Below are 20933 nucleotides of genomic sequence, written 5' to 3'. Positions count from 1 at the left end.
TCAGGTCAATGGATGATTTTAATGATAGGTTCCAAATTTAACTAGTAGATCTGAAATTTCATTTTTGAGCTCCTTCAGAACCCTGGGGTGTATATACTATCCAGTCCAGGTGATTTGCTACTCTTTAGTTTGTCAGTCAGGCCTACCACATTTTCTACGTTTACTGTGATTTGGTTCAGTTCATCTGAATCATTACCCATGAAAACTTTCTCCGGAACGGGTATCTCCCTAACATCCTCTTCAGTAAACACTGAAGCAAAATCATTTCATCTTTCCACGATGGTCTTATCTTCTCTAAGTGCCCCTTTAACCCCTCGAACATCTAACGGTCCAACTGACTCCTCGCAGGCTTTCTGCTTTTTATATATTTTAAACAGTTTTTATGTGAGTTTTTGCCTCTACAGCCAACTTCTTTTCAAATTCTCTCTTAGCCTGTCTTATCAATGTCTTACATTTAACTTGCCAACACTTATGCTTTATCCTATTTTCTTCTGTTGGATCCTTCTTCCAAGTTTTGAATGAAGATCTTTTGGTTAAAATAGCCTCTTTTACCTCACCTTTTAACCATGCTGGTAATCGCTTTGACTTCCTTCCACCTTTCTTAATGTGTGGAATACATCTGGACTGTGTTGAGCTGGAGGTGGACCCTTGGCCTGGTGCAGGATTGGTACGGCCCTCTGGTCAGACCCAGAGAGCGCCTGCCACCAGGGGGTGGAGCACACAAGGAGACAGAGGTTAGCTGGAGCTTCGCCAATAACAGTCCAGGGTTTCCACAGGTTGAGCCCTTGGGTACTCGGACCACCTGGACCTAGGTGGGCCTCAGAGGGTCTCCCAGAGAGGTAGCGGAGAGGTGTGCCCACCACGAGCAAGAGTGTGTGCAGCTGATGCAGAGAGGATGGACCATATCTGAACTAGAGACTCCGGAGTCCTCAGGGAGGTAGCAGTTCAGGGAGGCTATCTGGGCAGAACAGGCAGCCCAGGGTATCCGTCCAGAAGTGGTCAGCCAAAGCAAGGATCAAATCCAAGGTCAGTCTCAGCGTAGTCAAGGCAAGCAAGGGTCAGTTCCAGGTGGCGGTCAATGTGGTCAGGCGGGCAGAGGTCGGTTCCAGGCAGTGGTCAACATGGTCAGAAGGCAGGCAAAGGTCAGGTCCAGGCAGCAGTCAGTTGTAGTCAGGCAAGCAGAGGTCAGTACCAAGAATCAGTCCGAAGGGTACTACCAGGGAATATGGAGCAGGAACAAGACAGATGCTGGAAGACATGGAGGACCACGGAAACACTGGGAAACAGAGACGCTGGAACACAGGAGATGCTGGAACAAGGAGACGCTGGAACAAGGACACACTGAAACATAGGATCAGGCACAGGAGCAAGAAACAGGCAAACTTGAAACACTGAGGTGTAGACCCGATTGCCAAGGCGAGGTTCTGGGGACAGAGCCTCGCCTTATATACTAGAGCTGTGTGATGTCATCGGAATGGGTCCAAGCCAGGTTTCCCGTGCTTGGCCCTTTAAAAGTAGAGATGTCGGCTGCATGCGCGCCTAGGGGCAGGGTCGAGGAGATGGAAGACGCGGAGCCTCTACAGGAGCTCTGCTTTGAGGCCTGTGGTGTAGAAGAGGCCAAGGATGCCTGGGGAGAAAGTCAGGGACGTCGGGAGCTGGCGTCTGCAGCAAGGCTGGAACTGGTGGAGGGCAGTGCGACGTGAGCAGGCCCGACTGCGGCACCAAAGCGGCCGGGACGAGCAACAGACTGTGCTTCTCGGATGGTATTTTTTAGAATGTCCATACCTCTTGCACACATTTTACCTTTGTAGCTGCTCCTTTCAGTTCTTTTTTAACTATTTTTCTCATTTTATCAAAATTTCCCTTTTGAAAGTTTAGCATTAGAGCCGTAGTTAACCTTCCTGTCATTAATTCAAATTTGATCATATTATGATCACTATTGCCAAGCGGCCCCCACCACCGTTCAATCTCTCTCACCAAATCCTGTGCTCTATTAAGAATTAGATTAAAATTGCTCCCTCTCTGGTCGGTTCCAGAACCAATTGCTCCATAAAACTGTCATTTATTCCATCCAGGAACTTTATCTTTCTAGCATGTCCTGATGTTACATTTACCCAGTCAATATTCAGGTACATAAGAACATAAGAACATGCCATACTGGGTCAGACCAAGGGTCCATCAAGCCCAGCATCCTGTTTCCAACCGTGGCCAATCCAGGCCATAAGAACCTGGCAAATACCCAAAAGCTAAGTCTATTCCATGTTACCGTTGCTAGTAATAGCGATGTTTATTATCTAAGTTAACTTAATTAATAGCAGGTAATGGACTTCTCCTCCAAGAACTTATCCTATCCTTTTTTAAACACAGCTATACTAACTGCACTAACCACATCATCTGGCAACAAATTCCAGAGTTTAATTGTGCGTTAAGTGAAAAAGAACTTTCTCCGATGAGTTTTAAATGTGCCACATGCTAACTTCATGGAGTTCCCCCTTGTCTTTCTATTATCCGAAAGAGTAAATAACCGATTCACATCTACCCGTTCTAGACCTCTCATGATTTTAAACACCTCTATCATATCCCCCCTCAGCTGAAAAGTCCTTACCTCTTTAGTCTTTCCTCATAGGGGAGCTGTTCCATTCCCCTTATCATTTTGGTAGCCCTTCTCTGTACCTTCTCCATCGCAATTATATCTTTTTTGAGATGCGGCGACCAGAATTGTACACAGTATTCAAGGTGCGGTCTCACCATGGAGCGATACAGAGGCATTATGACATTTTCCGTTCTATTCACCATTCCCTTTCTAATAATTCCCAGCATTCTGTTTGCTTTTTTGACTGCCGCAGCACACTGAACCGACGATTTCAATGTGTTATCCACTTCGACCCCTAGATCTCTTTGGTAGTAGCACCTAATATGGAACCTAACATTGTGGAAATATAGCATGGGTTATTTTTCCCTATATGCATCATCTTGAACTTGTCCACATTAAATTTCATCTGCCATTTTGATGCCCAATTTTCCTGCCTGACAAGGTCTTCCTGCAATTTATCACAATCTGCTTGTGATTTAACTACTCTGAACAATTTTGTATCATCTGCAAATTTGATTCCCTCACTTGTCATATTTCTTTCCAGATCATTTATAAATATATTGAAAAGTAAGGGTCCCAATACAGATCCCTGAGGCACTCCACTGCCCACTCCCTTCCACTGGGAAAATGGTCCATTTAATCCTACTCTCTGTTTCCTGTCTTTTAGCCAGTTTGTAATCCACGAAAGGACATCGCCACCTATCCCAGACTGCTGGTGCTAACCATTAAAAAGGAGATAGAGCAGCTTTTAAATCAGAACAAAGGAGAAAGCCGGCAGTCAATCAGCAGTGCATGGTTCGGAGAGGTATCTTCAAAGGATACAATGATGCATTAGAATTAGGGCATCTCAACACTGAGGTTTCAATAATAAGAAAAGTACTCCAAGTACATGTAACTAAAAACTCACCTGAGCTAAAAAATTCCAACTTATCCCTATCAGTTAAAAAGGAGAATGAAAATACAAACAAAAAACAAACTTTGAAATGTTTGTATGCTAATGCCAGAAGTCTAAGTAGTAAGATGGGAGAATTAGAATGTATAGTAGTGAATGATGACATAGACTTAATTGGCATCTCAGAGACATGGTGGAAGCAGGACAACCAATGGGACAGTGCTATATCAGGGTACAAAATATATCACAATGACAGAGAGGAGCACCCGGGAGCCGGTGTGGTGCTTTATGTCCGGGATGGCATAGATTCCAACAGGATAAACATCCTGCACAAGACTAAATGCACAATTGAATCTTTATGGGTAGAAATCCCTTGTGTGTCGGAGAAGACTATAGTGATAGGAGTATACTACTGTCCACCTGGTCAAGATGGTGAGACTGACAGTGAAATGCTAAGAGAAATTAGGGAAGCTAACCAAATTGGTAGTGCAATAATAATGGGAGACTTCAATTACCCCAATATTGACTGGGTAAATGTATCATCGGGACACGCTAGAGAGATAAAGTTTCCTGGATGGAATAAATGATAGCTTTATGGAGCAATTGGTTCAGGAACCGATGAGAGAGGGAGCAATTTTAGATCTAATTCTCAGTGGAGCACATGACTTGGTGAGAGAGGTAACGGTGGTGGGGCCGCTTGGCAATAGTGATCATAATATGATCAAATTTGATTTATTGACTGGAAGGGGGACAGTAAACAAATCCACGGCTCTTGTGCTAAACTTTCAAAAGGGAAACTTTGATAAAATGAGAAAATAGTTAGAAAAAAACTGAAAGGAGCAACTACAAAAGTAAAAAGTGTGCAAGAGGCATGGCCATTGTTAAAAAAATACCATCCTAGAAGCACAATCCAGATGTATTCCACACATTAATAAAGGTGGAAAGAAGGCAAAACGATTACCAGCATGGTTAAAAGGGGAGGTGAAAGAAGCTATTTTAGGCAAAAGATCTTCATTCAAAAATTGGAAGAAGGATCCAACAGAAGAAAATAGGATAATGCATAAATGTTGGCAAGTTAAATGTAAGACATTGATAAGACAGGCTAAGAGAGAATTTGAAAAGAAGTTGGCCATAGAGGCAAAACCTCACAGTAAAAACTTTTAAAAATATATCTGAAGCAGAATCCCTCCTTGTGTGGAGTTGATTTTTGTTAAATTCTGTTTTTACTTGGCTGGTTGGTTGTGTTTTGCCAATAAAAATTATTCTGAAAAAAAAAAAAAAGCCTGTGAGGGAGTCAGTTGGACTGTTAGATGATCAAGGGGTTAAAGGGGCACTTAGAGAAGATAAGGCCATCGTGGAAAGATTAAATGATTTCTTTTCTTTGGTGTTTACTGAAGAGGATGTTGGGGAGGTACCCATACTGGAGAAGGTTTTCATGGGTAATGATTCAGATGGACTGAACCAAATCACGGTGAACCTAGAAGATGTGGTAGACCTCATTGACAAACTTAAGAGTAGTAAATCACCTGGACCAGATGGTATACACCCCAGAGTTCTGAAGGAACTAAAAAATGAAATTTCAGACCTATTAGTAAAAATGTGTAACCTGTCATTAAAATCATCCATTTTACCTGAAGACTGGAGGATAGCTAATGTAACCCCCATATATAAAAAGGGCTCCAGGGGGGATCTGGGAAACTACAGACCGGTTAGTCTGACTTCAGTGCCAGGAAAACATGTAGAAAGACATGGTTTAATGGAACAAAGTCAGCATGGCTTTACCCAAGGCAAGTCTTGCCTCACAAATCTGCTTCACTTTTTTGAAGGAGTTAATAAACATGTGGATAAAGGTGAACCGGTAGATGTAGTGTACTTGGATTTTCAGAAGGCGTTTGATAAAGTTCCTCATGAGAGGCTTCTAGGAAAAGTAAAAAGTCATGGGATAGGTGGCGATGTCCTTTCGTGGATTACAAACTGGCTAAAAGACAGGAAACATAGAGTAGGATTAAATTTTCTCAGTGGAAGGGAGTGGGCAGTGGAGTGCCTCAGAGATCTGTATTGGGACCCTTACTTTTCAATATATTTATAAATAATCTGGAAAGAAATCCGATGAGTGAGGTAATCAAATTTGCAGATGATACAAAATTGTTCAGAGTAGTTAAATCACAAGCAGATTGTGATAAATTGCAGGAAGACCTTGTGAGACTGGAAAATTGGGCATCGAAATGGCAGGTGAAATTTAATGTGGATAAGTGCAAGGTGATGCATATAGGGAAAAATAACCCATGCTATAGTTACCCAAATATTAGGTTCCATATTAAGTGCTACCACCCAAGAAAGAGATCTAGGCGTCATAGTGGATAAAACATTGAAATCGTTGGTTCAGTGTGCTGCGGCAGTCAAAAAAGTAAACAGAATGTTGGGAATTATTAGAAAGGGAATGGTGAATAAAATGGAAAATGTCATAATGCCTCTGTATCGCTCCATGGTGAGACCACACCTTGAATACTGTGTACAATTCTGGTCGCCACATCTCAAAAAAGATATAATTACGATGGAGAGGGTACAGAGAAGGGCGACCAAAATGATAAGGGGAATGGAACAGCTCCCCTATGAGGAAAGACTAAAGAAGTTAGGACTTTTCAGCTTGGAGAAGAGATGGCTGAGGAGGGATATGACAGAGGTGTTTAAAATCATGGGTAGATATGAATCAGTTACTTAGTCTTACAGATATTAGAAAGACTAGGGGGCACTCCATGAAGTTAGCATGTGGCACATTTAAAACTAATCAGAGAATGTTCTTCTTCAGTCAACGCACAATTAAACTCTGGAACTTGTTGCCAGAGGATGTGGTTAGTGCAGTTAGTATAGCTGTGTTTGAAAAAAGGATTGGATAAGTTCTTGGAGGAGAAGTCCATTACCTGCTATTAATTAAGTTGACTTAGATAATAGCCACTGCTATTACTAGCAATGGTAACATGAAATAGACTTAGTTTTTGGGTACTTGCCAGATTCTTATGGCCTGGGTTGGCCACTATTGAAACAGGATGCTGGGCTTGATGGACCCTTGGTCTGACCCAGTATGGCATGTTCTTATGTTCTTAACTTTCCATTTCTATGTCACACAGGATTATACGCACATTCACAAGTTTTCAAAGTGGATTTATGTGCATAAATCTGCTTTGAAAATTCTAGCTAAAGTCTGCAGGTAAGAAGTCACCACAGACTTTACCATGTATGGGCTGTTTGAAAATTTCCCTCCCCAAATGTAACAGATGCTAGCACAACACCCGCTGGCTATTTGGCGTAGGGTATCATCCACACTACCATATAAGCAATGTAATATGGGATTAGAAAATGCTATACGCTATAGAAACAAGACATTTTAACAATAATAAACCAAATATCTGTTGAACTTCAAATGGCACAGATAATGAATCATTCATCCCTATGCATCCCCATCAACAACTCCATCCTTTCTTGTCTTCACTTCATCTGTGCTTTTATAAATGGGGGCATTAAATGCACGCAAGGTGGTTAATTTTATAGCTGTACAGTCTGCTGTACATTGTATATATAGACTTTATTGAGAATTGTCAACGTGAACTCTTCGCATAAGTTTGTTTTGAAACTTTGCGGGCAAGTGGCCAGGTGCATGCAGACTCACTTGCATAAAGTTACATCTCCTCCTCTTAGGAAGTAACTTGTGCATGTACACTTACATGCATACTTATTACAAATAAAAAAAAAAAATAGATGTGAGTGCTGACTCTGTCCCTGGAATGCCTTTGCTCAGATCTTGTACAAGAAACTGGGTTACAGGGAGTAGTTTTACATGAACAGATCCCCGGTCGATTTTGCAACAACCATTTATGGGCATAAAACCAGATTTTACGCATGTTAAGTGGCTTTGAAAATGACCCCCTTTGAGGGTTGTTTTAAAAGCCATTTCCATAGATGAATCCATGCTTTACCTGCAGAAATGGGCTTTTCAAAACTTGGCTGCCCTATCATCAGGCTAAAATCCATTTGAAGGGCTTCTATGCACATACTTTCACTTGCAGCAAGGGGGGGGGGGACATTCCCAGGGATGTAGGGTGAGGAGGGAGTTGCACTTATGTGCATACTTCTGAATTTTTAAAAGTATGCGTGTAATATTCTCCCAAAAAATACTTACCAACATAAATTAGTAGAAATACATACATTTGTATGGGATAATTTTCAAAGGGGATGCACTGTTCATAATTTCCTTTTGATAATTAATGCACAATCTGCGAGTAAAAAGTGCTCACAGATTGCACTAATGCAGGCAGTTTTAAAATCCCCCCTCCCCCCCCCCAAATAATTAACAACTCATACATGATCTGGTAATGATATATAACAAATCATATCTCTTAACCTCTAATCATTTTATGAAATGAAATTAAGAAAAATGTTAGTGTTGTAAAAAAAAAAAAAAATCATAAAATTGGCCAAATAATGAGTATTTTGTATGTTCAATGAATACTTTGTTTCATATGTAAAATCTATGCAACAATTCCATGTTTCTAAAAGTGCATTTAAAAAAAGAGTGCACAGAAAAAAAGCATAATTCCACAAGTCATTTCCATATGCAGCTCTGAAGTAGCACAAATTCTGCATGATGCAAAAACTTGCATTTAAAACTTACGTATGCAAAAAGATACAAAACTAGTCCTGCAGGGCATTTGCCAAATGATTTCATCTGGCCCTAAGTTAGCTGAAATAAAGAAAATGATTAGAAAATGTTAACTGGTGTTGTATAGTTTATTAAAAAAAAATAACAAATCAAGTGTGCCTAATATTTTTACAGATTTCATTGTCACTGAAATATTCACAACTGTGTTAATGCCAGCCTTTTAAAACCTTTTGATTTTTCTTGTGAGCAATATATTTTGTTCCTGCTGCTAGATTATAGATTGCTCTGTCTTTAAAAAAAAAAGTCAATGCAATTCATACAAAGATATGTAGAAGTAATGAAGAGGATTTTTTTTTTTTTGTATTGTGCATGTGATATTTAGTCCATTTGCCAACCAACACAGTAATGAAAAGTCAGCAGTCACATAAAACAAACACGTGAGCAGGCTGGAATAAGGTGTGCACTGGAGTGGAGAAGCTTCATGCTGTCTTCTCTGTCTACTGGGAAACATTATTTTAGGACTTAGAATCACTTTTTTCACAGATGGATTTAAACATAAAATCAGCAGTGGTAATTACTTTGTTCTGCAAAGCACAAATAAAATAGTGATATACACAGAGAAAGGATGCAGTATATAAAATACCCTCTAGCCATCTGATGCACCAGGAATCCACTTATTGCTGTCTCCCTAAGAGTAACAGCTTGTGCTTGTATATGTTTACAAAAACATTTATTTTTTGATAATGAAAGCGTAACTGCAGAGAGAAATGGAGCAATGTGTACTCAGTAGAAAACAAAATATTTCAAGAGTAAAAATATAGGAAAATAAGTTTGATACTTCATTGTTCTGAAATCTTGTAAAAGCAAATTTTATTTTAAAGATGTTTAGCAGTTAGCAAAATATTACCAATGAATAACAGTCCTCTGACAAAAGATGAAAAAATAGCATTTAGAGCAACAGTAGGCCTATCAAGGTTTTCTTTTTAAATGGCTAATAAAAAATGCTCAATTTTGGTTTAATATTATTAATTTAAAATGCTGCTTCTGTTGTCCTTCAAATACATCCATTTTTTTTTCTGATTGCACCTGAGTGTATAATGCTCTTTGTGGCTAGGAAAGGAGCAATCAGTGAATAGTAATTTACCAAGAAGTATTTGTTTCTAAAATCATATGCAAACGGTATGAGTGGCAGAGCACATAATTCTGAAATGTCAAACCTTCCTCAACTAACAAGTCTGAAATTTCTTATTTAAGAGTTCTTTTCCCTTTCCGGATTTATATGCCTGACACGTAGCACACAGTACTGTACAGAGGCACATACTTTGTGTGTTAGGAAATTTGTAGCTGGAGCTCCTCTCCTGTATTGTGACATTTGAGATGGTTGAAGTGTGATTGCTATTTGGCTTTTCATATTCTTTTGCTTCTGCCTTCCTAAAGCTTACTGATCCAAGCTATAGCAGGCAGGAATGTCATGCAAAAGGAAGATGTGCCACTCTTTGGAAGACAAAGGATATCGATATCTCGTTTGTAACATGCCCTGGATAACAAATGATAAGGTCAACTGAACTCACATTTAATGTCTCTTCCCCAGATGATTTTATGAAGCAGTCCTAGTTACCAATTGTTTCCATAGTAACAACTGAGCTTTTTAAATATATAAATGTATATACACACAGATCCACAAAGCATGCCCCTGCTATTTATTACGGAATTAGTAAGAAATGCTAGAAAATATTACTCTTCCACACTTGTTATATAATTACTGGGAGCAAAGGATGGGGATGGAAGTAATGCATAGTTTTAAGTGAAAGAAAAATGTTTGCTTCTCTTCAAAGGACAGATAAAAATAAGTTGACTCGGCTTTTTACTTACATCTCTGGTTTCTGCGCTTGCTTTTGTACATGGTCATTCTGAAGAAATCCGACTTTTCTAAGAAGTAATTACCTTGAACACAAGGACAAAAGAGATGGGGCTGTGCCTCTGCTTTGCAGTGAGACAGTTGCTCACTGGCAGAAGGTAACCAGCAATCTAACAGTGAAAGCCTGGGAAGTACCATTCTCATAAAATCCAGGGGGGTGGGAGGAGATACTACTGACTCTCTTTTACTCTGGACCTCTGTACACATACATTTTCTCAACTCCAGTGTGATAGGAACCTTGCAAGATGCTTTACCCTAGGCATAACAGAGTTGCATTGCTAATGTACCCATTTATTGAACAATTTACAAGCAAAGTTTCCATAAAAATGTGGAACAGATGCTGAGCAAGGACATAGATGCAGAAAAGATAAATTTAAATTAATAGTGCATAAAAGAGAGCATGAGTTCTCTGGAAAAAATGCATTTACATTATATATTTAGATGGGCTGCGTGACTGTTTTTTGTTTGTTTGTTTTTGAATTGTGCAATTGTTTTTCACAATTCATGTGAAATCCACTTTCTGAATAAAAATGAGGCACTTCTAGGTTTAAAGGACTATATCAGACAAAACTAGTCTTATTTCAAAAACGTTTCCCTCATTCTGTGCCAGCAGCAAAATTCCTTTTGAAAAGAGTGCCTCACATACGTATTCTGAACATTCACATGCAGCATCCAAGCCCATCAAAGATTTCTGTCACTATAGTCTTGTGTCCACAGCTTTGGTGTCTATAAATTTTCTAAACAAAAGCAATTTTATTTTCTTAATACTGAGAAGCTATTTCTATTTGTGAAATGGACTCAAAACTGACAGCTTCCATGTATTTTTACAATAACAAGTTAATGTCATTTAATATATTTGTCCTTACAAGTAAAAATTCAAAGTGATACTGTCAAAAACATGTTAGTATTGCATAGAGAGAGTGATTTTATAACTTCCTTTACAGCTGTAAAGTCTGCATGTAGATTGTACATGCAGACTTTACTGAGCATTTCCAAAGCAAAATAATGCATATAAATTTGCAGGTAAGTGGACAGGTATGTGCAAAGATTCATTCAAATAAACGTACACCTTCTCTTTGGAGGCTGTGGGAGTAAATTTTAAAATGATTTATGCATGTAAATGTAGCATATATAGTATCAAAGCAATTATGTAAAGCCTATTTTCATACTTAAAGCTGAATTTTCAAAAGCTGCACACGTAAAAATCAGCATATATGCATGTAAATAGTATATGCTTGTGCATATGCTAGTTTAGAAACTTATAGCATACATGAATAAGCAAAGGTTCATGAGTAAATCTACATGTATAAAAAAGGGGAGGTCCAGGGTGTTCCCGGGTGGGGCCAACATTTATGCGTGTAAGTTGCTATTTTATAAGAAATTTACACCTACTCTTTATCTGGAGTTAGTGATCATTAGCATCTTAAAAGTGAAATATTGACTAGGATGGATGGGTCTGGGTAAAATGGGGGAGTTGAGGCTGAAGAACCAGGATGGTCTCTATGACCTGCAGATGGAGTGGGCGAACTGGCAGACTAACTGGTAAGCCTGTTAACTTCATTGCTACACGCTTGTTAGAAAATCTCTTGATTTACATGCATGAAACCTGACATATGGGGGGGGGGGGGTAAATGTATGTAAATTACATGGGTAAAATCTCCATGCATAAATTTTTAAAGTTAGAAGTAAAAATAAGTGGATATAATAATTGTGCACCATTTATACAGATAAGTTCTGACTTATCTGGCTAAGTAGCAGATTTGCTGCTACTTATCCAGATAAATCTTAAATGTGCTACTTATCCAGCTAAAGCCTAGAATCATCCAAATGCTATAAATAAAGGAGAAATATGGTGCGTTAGTGTCTGCAATAAATAAATGGGTGTGGTTAATGAAATTTCTGATATACTACATCGTGTAGGAAAGATTTGCAACTCACAATAATGTATCATGTCATGCAACACAACACTAAACTCCACTAAACTCCAAGAACTCACCTCTTCTCCTCTCTCTCTCATTTGTAACACACCCTCAGAGGCAGCTGCAGGGCCGGTATACATAAACCAAAAAAATAACACACCAGATGTAAAATGATGTGTGATGTGTAAAATGATATGCAACAAGCGAATGCTGTGTGATGCATTCGCTTGTTGCATATCATTTTACACATCACACATCATTTTACATCTGGTGCGTTATTTTTTTGGTTTATGTATACCGGCTTCCTGCAGCTGCCTCTGAGGGTGTGTTACAAGTGAAAGAGAGAGAAGAGGTGAGTTCTTGGAGTTTAGTGGAGTTTAGTGGTTGTAGTTTGTAGCGATTTCTGAGTGAGTTATTCTGTTTTGTTTTAATTATTATGTCTGTGAACTCTTGTGAACCACTTTGTGTGCTACTGTAGACAGCGGTATAAAATATTTTAAATAAATAAATAATTCTCACCTTTTTTCCTTTAATTTTGTCTTTTTTCTTCATCTGTGTGTAGAATTTTATCAGTTTATCAGTTTGACTTTTTGTGGTGGTGAAGAAGTGGTAGCAGAGAGTGTGGAGAAGTGGAGGAGTTTGGAAGAGTGGGGAGAGGAGAGGCATGAGGAGAGGAAAGGAGGGAGAGGAGGAGGGTAGGAGTAGTAGTAGTAGGAGGAGTAAGGAAAGGAGTAGATAGGAGGAGGTGGGAGGGGGAAGGGGATAGGCAGGTGAGTGCAGTGGGAGGAGGACATAGGGTAGAGATAAGCTGAACGCAGCGAAAACAGAACTAATTTACTTATCTACTATTCCTGATTCCACTCAACGCCCTCCAAAAACATTCACTTTTGATGGACAATCTATATCAATAACTAACCATGCTAGAAACCTTGGCATAACAGTAGATTCTAAGTTATCTCTATCAAAACACATATCAGAAACAGTCAAAAAATCATTTTTCAAGATACACATGTTAAAAAAACTAAAGCCACTTCTGCTGTCATCAGACTTCCGAACAGTAGCACAAGCTTTAATATTATCAAATCTGGATTATTGTAATGCACTATACATTGGACTCCCACTATCATCTTTACGCCCACTTCAGCTTATCCAGAATGCTACTGCTAGACTGATTTTCAACCTTCCTAAAAGAGAACATATCTCCCCAGTACTCCAACATTTACACTGGCTTCCCATTACTCACCGCATAAAATACAAAATCTTAACCACTATCCACAACCTACTTTATAACCCCAATTCTATATGGCTCTGCTCTATGCTACACATATATAAACCAACAAGACAGCTCCGTTCCACAGACAAATGTTTACTGGAAATTCCGTCAGTCAGATCTACTAGCTTAGCCCTAACAAGAAACAGAGCTTTCTCAGTTTTTGGTCCTTCCTTGTGGAACTCTATACCAGACAGTATCCGAATGACATCTAATCGAAACGAATTCAAAAAGATGGTTAAAACCTTTCTATTTAATGAAGCATACAATCTCAGTACCACTATTTAAATGTTTACTCTGAATTACCCATATCTGCTTGATACTTGTAAAGAAAGAACTATTTTTGTTTTATTGTGTCTTATGTTCAAATTGTTTTTATTGTGTATGTAAATTGTAAACCGCCTAGACGGACACGTAAGTGACCCCATGTGCGGTATATAAAAAACTTTTAAATAAATAAATAAATAGAGATAGACAGAAAGATTGGGGGGGCAGTTGGCAGGGTAGGTGGGGGGAGGGAGGAGAGCAAGGAGCGGAAGTGAGAGTGAGGAAAGTGACACCCCTCCGGAAGCGGAAGTGGAAACCCATTCATCTGGCAATCAGACAGCAGGTCAGATTTGTCTTCGCACAGACAAATTCTGCATCAAGGACCACGAGATGCTCATCACTGGGGTCCTTGAAAATTACAGCATGCTGTATGGGAATCATGAAGCGAAGACATTCAGGGCAGTCAAGGGCCAGATGTGACATACCATTGCTCAGGCCATAACCCACCACAGTGGAATAAAATGGACTGGAGATCAGGTAGCCCACCATTACCGCGAAGTAAAGGTTCAGCTGAAAATCAAGGTGATGAGCCACAACAAGTATCTGTGACAGATGGGAGGAGGAGACCCTTGCCCAAAAGTCCTGACCCCCATGGAAGAGCATCTCATTCAATGGCTGGGACTGGATATGATGTGAGCCAGGGCCGGTAAGTTCACATCATCTGTAAATGTCAAGTTTGTACATCTAATGCCAAACAGTGCATGTGACCTTCTTAAAATTCATACTTATGTCTTCTTTGTTTCCACAGTTACCTAGAAACCCACCGGTCCCAGCTGTGAAGACCCAGGGACCAGCAGCGCAGCCCCAGCTCTCAGCTTGCAACTTGATGTCCAGACCCAGTGGAGTGACAAAGAAGAGAAGGAGGAGCAGCAGCAGCAGCAGCCACCAGAACAGCACCAGTATAACAATCCCTTGGCTCACCCCTACAGCTTGATAGTTTCCTAAAGTTCACCAGCTTCAATGAAGTGACATCCCTGCCATGGGGAGAAGATGGCCAGTTCCCACATGTATTCAGCATGCCACATAACCAATGGAATGCACTTGCCGGCATGCCAGCTTTGGAACCATACACAACCAACACCAACCACAGTATCTGTGGCAGAAGCAGCACCAGTAGCACTGGAGCAGACTGTAAATGACACATTTGACTGCATCAAGAGGAAGCATGGGTTCTACCTGCACCATATATGGACAGAGCTGGTGCAGTTGAGGAGGATTCATGTCGCCCACATCAAAGTCCTTCAGGTGCAGACAGCAGCTCTTACCCAGGGCCTAACCACCATCTCCACCTCCATCAAAAACTTGACATCAGTCATAGCAGAATTTATTCAAAGACTGCCAGAAACTGCATCTAAGCCATCCCCATCCTCCCAGGAGTCCACTCCATGCAGCAGTTCCCAGCTCTCAGGATGGTCCAGGAGTAGGCCCTCCAAAGGCAAGCCAACCCCAACCAGCCAAAATCCCTGGCGAGGAAAAGACCCATGAGGCCCCTATGTTGTAAATGTTGTAAAGAGTAAAATATTTCACTCACAGATGACTTATCCTAATAAGCCAGGCTGGTCCTCAGTACAGAGTTCCTGTGCCGGCTAGAAGGAAGATGCCTTCTGGGTCCATCCTGACTACTGAGTTCCTGTGCCATCTAGATGGAAGATGCCTCCTGGATCTGTCCTGACTATAGAGTTCCTGTGCCAGCTAGATGGAAGATGTATGCTAGGCCTGACCACAGAGTTCCTGTGCTGGATAGATAGAAGATGCCTGCTGTGCCTGGCTTGATTACAGAGTTCCTTGCCAGGTAGATGGAAGATGCCTGCATGGCCCCTCCTGCCATCTTGCTGATGGGGATGGTCTACTGTCTGCCTATATCTTTTTCTGCTTACTTGCTCTGCCCTCCACTATGCTCTGTTGGTAGTCCTGCCTCTTTGATACATTCTCCAGTCATGATCCTGCTGCTGGTGTCTCATCTCATCTTATCCTGCTGCTGCCTCCATGCTGGTATCTCACCTCATCTCATCCTGCTGCTGCCTCCATGCTGCTGTCTCATCTTCTGGGGCTGCTGCCTCTATACTGCTGTCTAATCTCCTGGGGCTCCTACTTCCATGCTGTGCTATCCTGTTCTGGGGCTCCTGCCTCCATAATGTACTCTCTTGTCCTCGTCCTGCTTCCTCCATACTACCTTCTCCAGTCTTGGCCTTTCTGCCTCCATGCTGTGCTGACCATTCCTGGTCCTGCTGTCTGCTACTTGAATTTTGCTGCAATGGACCTTAGGCTGTCCCCTTTGAGTCAACTCTTTCAACATGGACTGCCTGGGCCTTCTTCAGGAACTTTGTTGCTGTGGCCCTTAGGCTTCCCCCTTTGAGTGCGCTCTTTTAACATGCTGTCTGGGCTTTCTTCTTGAACTTTGCTGCCATGCCCCTTTAGCTGTCTCATTTGAATAAACTCTTTCAACAAGGACTGTCTGAGCCTTTGCTTGCCACCACATAGTTGTGCTGGCATCATGTCAAACATTAGAGCTGTACTGTAGCTAATGGGTTGCCACTTCCACTTTCTAGGTTCTTTGAGTAATCATGATTTTGCAAAAGAATAAGATCATAATTCTGAACATGTCATGTTGCCATTTGTAATGAATTATGTACATGTCTCAACTAAATATACTGGTCATTTCAGTTACAATGTATGTGCTACTTGATATCTTGTCCTTGAAGAATGTGATTACCAAAGATGTTGACTTGCTTTGAATCAGGTGACTTCATTGTTGTTTAATAAAGTGGTCCCATGCTTTGAAACTTCACTCTTTGGTTGTGTCTTTTCATTGTGTGGTTTTTGTCTTAAGGTTTCATTAGGTAAAGGTTGGGACCCACATGACCTTGCATGCTAGGGTGCAATTGGCCATTCCAACTAGACTCATTTCTCATATGTAAGACCATATGTGCATTGGCTGTAAGAAATTGGACATTTTCTTGCAGCCAATGCACATATAAAGAGGCACATTTCATTGAGAGCTGTTTCCTAATGGTGTTGTGATAGAAATAGATGATTATTCCCCTGAAGAAGAAACCAGTATTTTTGAAATGTGGCCCATGTCAGGTTTCTTAAAGCTCATCAGCTGGCATCATTGATCTAGATAAGTGTGTATGGACATTGATAGTTGAAAGATCACACATGGTTACTAAAGGATTGTGCAATAGCACAATAGAAAGTGGAGATGATGAGCGATATACACAATCAGTGAAAGCAATTACGGATGGTATAGCGCTATAGAGTTCACAGATTCTTATACTGGATTAATCGAAAAAATGAGAACAAGGAAGGACTTTAAAATAAGCATTTTCCACCTTTTATTGATGTGATTCAGAGAAGGTTTCGGTCCCCCATCACGGACCATGTTTTACCACATAGGCTGTATCGGGAGGGACAGAGGCCCAGACAAACAACTTAGCTGTGCCAGAAGGTTTCCAATGTATAAACCAACAAAAGTGTACATGTACTGCAGGAGGAAATGCCAGTAGCAGGTGCAGGGTGCTGTACGGAGAATTGTCCAAGTCAGAATGAGCTTCCGAGCATGGTGAAAACAGGAGACAGTTTCCGATCTATATAAGATTGACCTTTCAAGGTAAGTATTTTAAATAAAGGGGAATTCTGGCTTTAACATAAGAGGGAAACTAGAGCCGTGGTTCAGTATCATCTCCATAGGGATTGTATCTTTTTAAGTATCATTGTCTAAAAATAAGCTTTGATTGATTCTCTGCTGGAACTTAATCTAGCTGTTGGGTGGAACAATAATTGTCTTGTGAATCATATTTTCTGAAGATGCCTGATATATATCCAGGGCAACTAAATGGTTTTTCAAATAAGTTTGGTGTGGATTTTCTGAAAAGTAGTGAAGGTTGCTCCATTTGGAAACCATTTCCTGAAGTCTGTCTGTTGTGTATGCTGATTTTTCTGGTATTGTATAAATACAATTTGTCTGATTGAAATTCTAACCACCCGCAGAATATAGAAATGATGACTGTCCTCTATGTTTTCTATTCTGCCTGTGTTTCATCCTGCTGGTGACTGAGAGCTTTTGTAGAGATAAACCACCCTATTATCATCAACAAAAAGCAGGATGTGAGAAGATACCTAGGCTTGGAATAAAACAAGGAACCATACAACAGGTAGAGGGAAGCAGAAACTTGTATTTTCTTAAAAAATAAATAATTTTTTCCACGTAAAAACAAACTCTCCAGTAGAACAAAAACTAAAAACAACAATCAACACTGCATACCAAACCTCCAATGCTTATTCAAGAAGCAGGTTGTGTCAGGCCCCAGTGGTGGAGTTGGGGATATGGCAGGAGGAGGCAGGATGTGTCAGGCCATAGTAGAGATGGTTTGACCATGGCAGGGAGAAGTAGGATATATCAGGCTCCACTGGTGGTGGTTGGAGCATGGCAGGAGGAAGCTAGGTGAGTCAGGCTCCAGTGGTGGTGGTTGCAGTATGGCAGGTTGAAGCAGGATGTGTCAGGCCTCAGTGATGGTAGTTGGAGTATGGCAGGTTGAATCAGGATGTGTCAAGCCCCAGTGGTGGTGGTTGGAGTATGGCTGGAGGAAGAAAGATGTGCCAGACCCCAGCGGCAGTGTTTGGGGCATGGCAGGAGGAAGCAGGATGTGTCAGGCCCCAGTGGTGATGTATAGGTCAAAGCAGACAGACAGAAAGAATCAGTGCATATAGGCCCTATTTATTTATTTTAAAACATTTTTAGCCTGCACTCGAGATTTAGACCAAGGGAGCTTACAACATTTAAAACATCCATGATAAAAATAACACAGGGCAGCTTACATAAATGAGAAGGTAGAAAGTATAAAACATCAAAACATAATGTGCTAGGACGAATCAGCTGGTTAAAGTGTAAACCTTTGAAAACAAAAATGGTTTTAAAACCTTCTTGAACATTTTGATGCAAGAGATGTTATGGAGGGTATCTGGAACAGATTTCTTTAAATGAGGACCTGCATCTGATAGTACTCTTTTGCGAGAAACATCTAATCTTGCAATTTTTTATGCTGGAACTTCAAGGAGATTTTGAGTGGATTATCTTAGTTGTCTGGATGGCTTGAACAGTAAAAACGATGCATTAAGCCATACTGAAGCATCCTTCTGAGAAACTGGTACTATATTCTTTGGGTTATTGGGAACCATTGAAGTTCAAACAAAATGGGTGCAATGTGATCTCAGAGGTATTTATTTATTTATTTATTTATTTATTTATTTGTTTATTTATTTATTTATTTATTTATTTATTTATTTATCTGTTTATTTATTTATTTGCTTATATTCTATACCGTCGGTCGGTTTTGCCATCACAAAGGTTTACATCTATTCCATCTATTTAACAATCATAAAACATGGTACAAATATTGTAGTAAAAGTGAGGTAATGGTGCAGTTCACATAATAGAATTGGTGTAACATAAAATATTTCTGTTAAATTCTTACAGCAGTATTCTGGTTTACTTGTAAATGTCATATAACTGTTGCTGGAAGTTCAAGGTATAAAGAGTTGCAATAATCTAGTTGGTTTAATATGAGCGATTGCAAAACTAGATGGAAGTCCTGGCATTCATGTAATGGCTTAAAAGATATAGCTTGTAGAAAGATGATGATACTACCTGTGAAATATGCTTTGTATAGATAAATGTGAATCAAGCAGAATTTCAAGGTTTCTTGCTTGATGGATGATTGGGATGCAGTTTCCCTGGAAATTTAGAGATACTGAGACATGAGAAGATATTGAATTTACTCTGGACAAGAATAGGATTTCGATTTTGTTGTTATTTTACAGACAATTGTGGTGCAAGCCATTGAGTAACAGAATTAATGCACAGTGAATCCAAACCCAAGGTATTTTTCCAATCTATATTCTGTAATTTATGCTTTAACAGGCGAGCTATGTATATGTTGAATAGTGTGGATGACAGTGGATCCCTGAGGTATACCAGAGGAAACTGCAACCCAATCAGAGTGAACAGAACCAATTTTAATTTGTTGAAGACTGGATAGATAAATATGATATTATACATTTTAATATAAAACCATTTATACCTATTGATTTTAATCTGGAGAGGAGAATAGAGTGATCTAGCGTGTCAAATGCTGATATCTCTAGTAGCAGCAAATTGTTGTTGATATTTGAATCAAATCTGCGCATCAAGATGTCAAATGAAGAGAGGAGCAAGGTCTCCAAGCTAAATCCCTTTCTAAATCCATAATGGTATGGATCAATTATTGTATTATTATCCAGAAAGTCATATAGTTGATGCAATACTATTAGATCACCAATGATGTTAAAGATATTGGTCTATAGTTTGAGAAATCAGAAGTATCTAAATTGTTATTTTTTAAATATTGGCCTTACTGATTCCTGTTTAAGTGTGTCAGATATTATGCCTAATGTGAGTGATAAGTTTACAATTTCTGTAATTGATTGGGAAACTTTCTGGGTTGCTAGTTTTTAACATTGCAGTTGAACATAGATTAAGGGGAAAGAAAGAATTATTCATTTTAGCCAAGATTTGTTGTACCTTCTCTGCAAATATCAAGATGAAAGAATCCCACCACCATGTCTCAGAAGTGTTATTAAATGTTTTGATGGGAACTGGGTGATATCTGAGGCTATTTTTAATTTTTTAAGTTTTTTGGATACAGTGTTCAGGTGTGGCTAATGTGTTATCAAGATGCCTTTGGGTGATTAATGATTTCAATATGTGAAATAATTATGCTGTATTATTTCCAGCTGCTGCGATCTGAGATGAATAATAATGTTTTTTGATAATGTCAATCTGACATTTTCTTCATGGCACAGGATTTTTGCACCAACAGCATTCTGGGAGAGGGACCATGGGATAATAGTGTCTGGTGATCTGAAAGTGGTGAAGCAATGTGACAAGGTAATAGCTAAATCCAGAAGAACGATGGGCTGCATAGAGAGAGAATTAACCAGCAGGAAAAAGGAGGTGATAATGCCCTTGTTCAAGCCCATGGTCTGGCCTTACATGGAGTACTATGATCAATTCTGGTGCCCTTATCTCAAAAGGGGTAAGGTCAGGATGGAGGCAGTCCAGAGAAGGGTGACCAAAATGGTATTTTGTCTGTATTGAAAGACATTTGAGGAGAGGCTGTAGGATCTAAATATGTATAGCCTGGAAGAGAGGAGGTACAGTTTAGATATGATATAGCACTTCAGATACATGAAAGACTTTAATGATGTACAAACTTTGAATCTTTTCCATTAGAAAAGGAACTGTAGAACTAGGGGTCACAAAATGAACGAACATCAGAAAACATGTCTTCATTTAGAGGGTGGTAGATACCTGGAATGC

General features: G+C 39.8%; 1 protein-coding gene across 2 annotated transcripts in view; it reads right to left on the bottom strand.

The window, feature by feature from the left end:
• Positions 1-20933, bottom strand: part of RALYL (RALY RNA binding protein like) — a 666364-nt gene that overhangs the window by 481974 nt on the left and 163457 nt on the right. Inside the window, exon 1 of one of the 2 annotated variants that reach the window (XM_029591574.1) lies at positions 10015-10127. The exons of the other annotated variant lie outside the window; for it this stretch is intronic. Within the exon in view, the coding sequence (XP_029447434.1) occupies positions 10015-10051 (37 nt within the window). The 5' untranslated portion in view covers positions 10052-10127. Of the gene's footprint in view, positions 1-10014; positions 10128-20933 lie in introns of those variants that run through there. 2 annotated transcript variants of the gene reach the window in all.

This window comes from Rhinatrema bivittatum, chromosome 2 (assembly GCF_901001135.1).
Source record: "Rhinatrema bivittatum chromosome 2, aRhiBiv1.1, whole genome shotgun sequence".
In the NCBI taxonomy this organism is placed as follows: domain Eukaryota; kingdom Metazoa; phylum Chordata; class Amphibia; order Gymnophiona; family Rhinatrematidae; genus Rhinatrema; species Rhinatrema bivittatum.
This window is presented reverse-complemented; position numbering and strand designations above follow the sequence as displayed.